We start from the raw sequence: 5,121 nt of genomic DNA on the forward strand, positions 1-5,121 counted from the left end.
ATCGCGTTCGGTGTGAACGCAGCCTTAGAGAGAGGCTTTTATACAGAACACAGCTGCTGTGACGAAACTGTGGAGAAGACACGTCACAGAGGAGAGCCGTTAACCAATATGCAAATTAGCCTGCAGTACCACTGCTCTACCCATATGAGCAGCAAAAAGACATTTTTAGACCAAATATTACAGATTTGAACAAATACGCACAAAAACATCAAAATTATCACAGAAACAGTACTATGTAACATTTTAGACACATTCTAGACAGTTTATCAGCTAAAAAAAAGTTAATTTTGGGGTAAGTTACTCTTTAACAGTGCTAGGAGAGATTCCTGGGCTCCATCTTGTTAGGTGGTACAGTATGTCTATCACTCTGTACTGTTTACATGTCAAAACTGCACATTCTTAACCTTTCTTGAGCACTGTATGCTCATCAGCCCAGAACTTCAGAGAAATAGCTTTATATTGTTATTGTACATAGAATCACTTTTGTTTTTTTTAAGAAATGAATAAAGTTTGAAATAAAAAAATGTTACCTAAATAAACATGGATCATACTGTGAAAACAATAGACTACAGTATGCAGCAATGAGCCTCACAAAAATATCGAAGAAGCATTTCAGCAAAATGCAGTCACTGTGCACTACTTCTGTAATAAAAGGAACAAGTTCTGTAATCATTGTAGCCTGGTCAGTACACTTTAARTAATTAAGTGCTTTACTTGTCTACTTAGTATGTGTAGTTAATTACACTTGGATTAATAACTTAAACATATATAATGTAGTTTTTCTAATAATTCTGAAAATATTTTGGTCTTAAATAACATGCACATCAGTATTTAGACATAAACTAATGTGTAATATTTAAGACAATGTGTTACTAATATTGATGAGCTGTTTTCAGTTAGCTGGTATATAGTATATAGTTAGCTGGTTAGCTGGTACCTAATTTCCCTCTGGGATCAATTTAAAGTATTTTTGAATTTGAATTTGAATTGGTATATTCCTCTTATGCTGCTTCACAGTAATTATAGCAGCCCAGTCTCGAGGGAGCAGCAACCCCTGGTATTATAATAATAAGGTAAAGCAGACTAGTGCTTCCACTGAAAATGAACATAGTGCCACGTTGTTTGAAGTTTAGGTTCATAATTATAATAATTATAGAAAAGACACTGAGCTCCTTAGTTGAGTTTAGGTTTTTGTATCTAAGAACTGCAGCAACACATTTCTACTGAAAGTTCAACTGTATGCTTTGAATTAAGTTATCCTTCTTCTTTTGCACGTTTTTGTAACAGATGAGGAATTATTCTGTTTGTTTCAAAAATGCGTTACAAGCAGAAGATGTTAATCTGGATTTTTTATGCATTTTTTTCTTTTTTGACGCCCCCCCACCAACTATAATTAGTGTTTCAATCATTTAAAGAATTAAATTTTAAACGTTGCATTTGCTTTAACAAGGTGTAGTATTATAATTAGCAATACGTTATGTTCCAAGTGATGACGTAACAAGCGTGCAGACCGTTAACACTGGATGTGTTTATAGATCTACACGAGATGGAGCAGACGGACTTTCAGGGTATCTGCTGGCAAACGGTGACACAAAGCCTGGCGTGCACACGCCCACTGGGGCCCAACAGGAAGACCACGTACACCGAGTGCTGCTGCCGCTATGGAGAGGGTTGGGGAATGGACTGTGCMTTGTGTCCTCCCAGAAACTCAGGTAAACTCCACACACACCTCTGAAATACACTAACAACCCTGTCACTTAAATTATTAAGAGCCAAACAWCCTTTAAAGGAAGGTGTGTCCCCTTTCACCTTTCATGCCAGATGTCTAAACTAAGATGATTTTATGTAGATAAGGGGTGGAGTTAGTCATTTAAATGACAGTAAGCTAAATTTGATGAGTTGGGGATGACTTTCAGTTACTACCACCTCTTTATTATTTAATTTTAGCTAAATATCTGAACAGCAGGCTGAGCTATAGCCAGTTTTGTGTTGGGTAATAACAGTTAGCTGTAACCATATTTGAATTGTGCCAATTGACAAACTCTGTGAGATGTAGATTTAATTTAATTTAATTTTATTTGTCCTTAAAACCTCAGCGGACTATGCAGGCATGTGCAACCTTCCCTGGGGTGGGGAACAGCGGCCGTACGGTAACGATGCTCTTGTTGCTGGTCCCGTTCACGAATATGAAGTGAGTCCAGACTACCTGCCGTCACCTGAGCAGCAGCTTGGCCCAACCTTTTATGAGAATGAAGAGTGTGAGTAYCAAACTTAAGTACATCTATGTTCATCTTCAGTAATGAAATCTCCTCCACAGTGTTGCTATTGTGATGTAAAAGTCAATATTACATTTAGTCAAACAATAKATTTTTATATTTAATGTGGAGAAAGAAACCCCATGAAACCCTCTGTCTTAGTTTTTATGGTGTTTTTTTATTTTTATTTTTTTATTTTATTTATTTATTTTTTTGTATAAGTGCACTGCCTCTACAGGACTTTGACTCATAATTCTGATTAATGCATCATTTTGTTTCACTTTAAATGAATAACTTTTGTCGAACATGATTGATGCAGACAGAATGTTGGTACATAAAGTAATACTGAGTAAGTTTTAGCAGCTATCAGTTTCTATACCTCAGGCTTGACCTCCTTTCAGAAAAACGATTTTGTTTATTTGTGCACTTATAATCTGCAGAAACATCTGGAGCCAGAAACTCTTATGGTACAGCTGCTAAATCCATCATTCTGTTTTTAGAGAAACATTTAATCTCTYAGAAGATGAACCTAGTTAAAACTGTGTTATTCATAATTATTATTAGTTATTATGTATTTGATTGTTGTGAGACAATAAATGTGGATTTTTTTTTGTGCACCTGCTAGTGGTTTTAATGTTGTGGCTTAAAGAACAGCAGCTTCTCTGGCGTTAAACATTAAATCATTTGTCAGAACTTTGCTGCCACCTTGTGACACGTTGGGTTTAACACAGAACCACTGAAAGTACTGTATGAAGCTGATTGATGCCGTTTGTGTGATTCTCTTTTATACAGTAAATCTTGGTTACAGAGAATTTAAGCATGATTTCTACTGCTGTCTGAAATCAGGAATCAAATGCTGTCTATATAGATGATTTTAAAATCATTTTCTATTTTACATCACATTGGAATGAATGGCATTTAAAACTAGAAGTGAAACAGATAAAAGTATCTGAACTGCCAGAACATGAACTACTACAAACACCTCAGTAGATGCATTCTTTCTGTTTCCTCCCACACACGGACCAGTTTTTTGTTGGAAATGTTACATGATTTCATTCATTCTTTCATCCTGTAGAACATCCTTAATAGATTAAAAGTATGTTGTATTTTCAAGAAGTCTTATTTTTTTATACTGTCAGACTAGGAATAATGTCACCTTCCTGTTAGAATATTTTGACACAAAAAGTCTTGATAAATAAAATGTTTTCTTATTGAAGGAGCCTTCAATTGTGCCACTTTTCTTYGTTTACTCACCGTTTTAGTGTCTTGCAGTTTTGATTTGATGGAGTTCTTTTGTGTTTTACAGATCCTTACAGAGCATTTGAGGGGTTGCAAGCAGAGGAGTGTGGGATCTTGAACGGCTGTGAGAACGGTCGGTGCGTTCGGGTCCAGGAGGGGTACACCTGCGACTGCTTCGACGGCTACACCCTCGACCTGTCCCGCATGGCCTGCATCGGTAGGACAGCGCTCACATGCAGAGAAGCTAAAAACTTTGACTTGTTTGGGTTTTTTTGTTAAATCATTATTCTTATTTTTCCTCTCATCTCTCCTCAGATGTGAACGAGTGTTCCGAGCTGAACAACCGGATGTCGTTGTGTAAAAATGCCAAATGCATCAACACGGTTGGCTCCTACCAGTGCTTGTGTTTGCCAGGCTTCAGTGCGTCCGACAAACCAAACTACTGCGTGGCGGCGGAGACACAGCAAACATCCACACGCACGCAGTGAGCGGGGACAAAGTGTGGGGAAGTGGGAGGCACAAGGAACACCAAAGCCACACGCACAAACTCGTGTCTCCGTACTTGTCGGGACGTCCGCGCTCGGTCGATGCCACACCCTCGGCTGCAACCAAATTCTGAACGTCCTGAGAGCGGAGCGGACCATCGGCACCAAGCGGGAGGAGGAAAGACGGGGACTACACCTTTTAGGGTTTTACAGACTGAAAAGCATCACATATGAACCAATCTGTCTGTACGGACGTTTTCTACCTAATTCTGCTTTGTCCTGTTATTATGTTGTCATTAGCTAAATTTATACCTTCAGTGTCAGTGGCCATTTTTTAAATTGAAATTATTTGATTCTTTAACATATTTTTGTCTTGCAAGGTTTCACACTCTTTTGGACTTTGCCTCCAAAAACCTCTAAAATGTACAGTATTTTTGTAGGTTTTAAAATGTCAGGTTTGTGACAACATGGTGACATCAGGCAGACTTCACCATCACTTCAGGCACAACAGACGAACAATTTGAATGTTTGTGCCTCCATTTTTTGCTTATTTTGATTGTAGCTCAAAAGGCAGATAAAGAAATGTAATTGCCCCCCCTACATATCACACGTCATTATTTATTTACCAAACCGACAAAACCCCTGTTTCTATAGAGGGTGTTCTTCATTGTATACCATTTGTGCTTYTTACCTTTTTTTAAATTTTGTAAATAAATGATGACAACATGTAAAATGTCTGACGTTACTCATCTAAAATTGTTATGCCCAATCCACGCTAACATGGCTTTTTTTCTGCCCGTTTACTTAAAATCTAAGTCTTTGATGATAATTTTTTTTAAACATTTTTCAAAGGGGAGACTGCTTTAAACCTTTTTTTTTTGTGTATCAGTGTGGACAGGAAATACAGAGATATTCATAAATGATAATGGAGCAGACTAGTTTGTCTATGCTCACTGTCAGTGCGCTAGAAACCAAAACAATAATGGAGCTTTTTTATTGCTTTTGTCTCACTTTATCCTGGTGCTGGTGTCATTAAATGAGAACCTGGTGCTGAAATAGTGACTGAGAGGAAAAAAAGATGAGCTATTATTTTTGTGGGGAAGAAAAATCTGTAGCCTAGCTAAAGTTTTCTCTATATATTG

The 5,121-nt window shown here is 37.5% G+C and overlaps 1 protein-coding gene across 1 annotated transcript in view; it reads left to right on the top strand.

Annotated features, from left to right (window-relative positions):
* The window catches only part of ltbp1 (latent transforming growth factor beta binding protein 1), a gene marked incomplete in the record, with an annotated part of 130,121 nt that extends 125,409 nt beyond the window's left edge, over window positions 1–4,712 (top strand). Inside the window, 4 exon segments of the mRNA XM_014001507.1 lie at window positions 1,536–1,712; window positions 2,097–2,258; window positions 3,562–3,711; window positions 3,810–4,712. Of these exon segments, the coding sequence (XP_013856961.1) occupies window positions 1,536–1,712; window positions 2,097–2,258; window positions 3,562–3,711; window positions 3,810–3,982 (662 nt within the window).
* Between the last annotated feature and the right edge of the window lie 409 nt (window positions 4,713–5,121).

This window comes from Austrofundulus limnaeus, unplaced genomic scaffold (assembly GCF_001266775.1).
Source record: "Austrofundulus limnaeus strain Quisiro unplaced genomic scaffold, Austrofundulus_limnaeus-1.0 Scaffold0, whole genome shotgun sequence".
Classification (NCBI taxonomy): domain Eukaryota; kingdom Metazoa; phylum Chordata; class Actinopteri; order Cyprinodontiformes; family Rivulidae; genus Austrofundulus; species Austrofundulus limnaeus.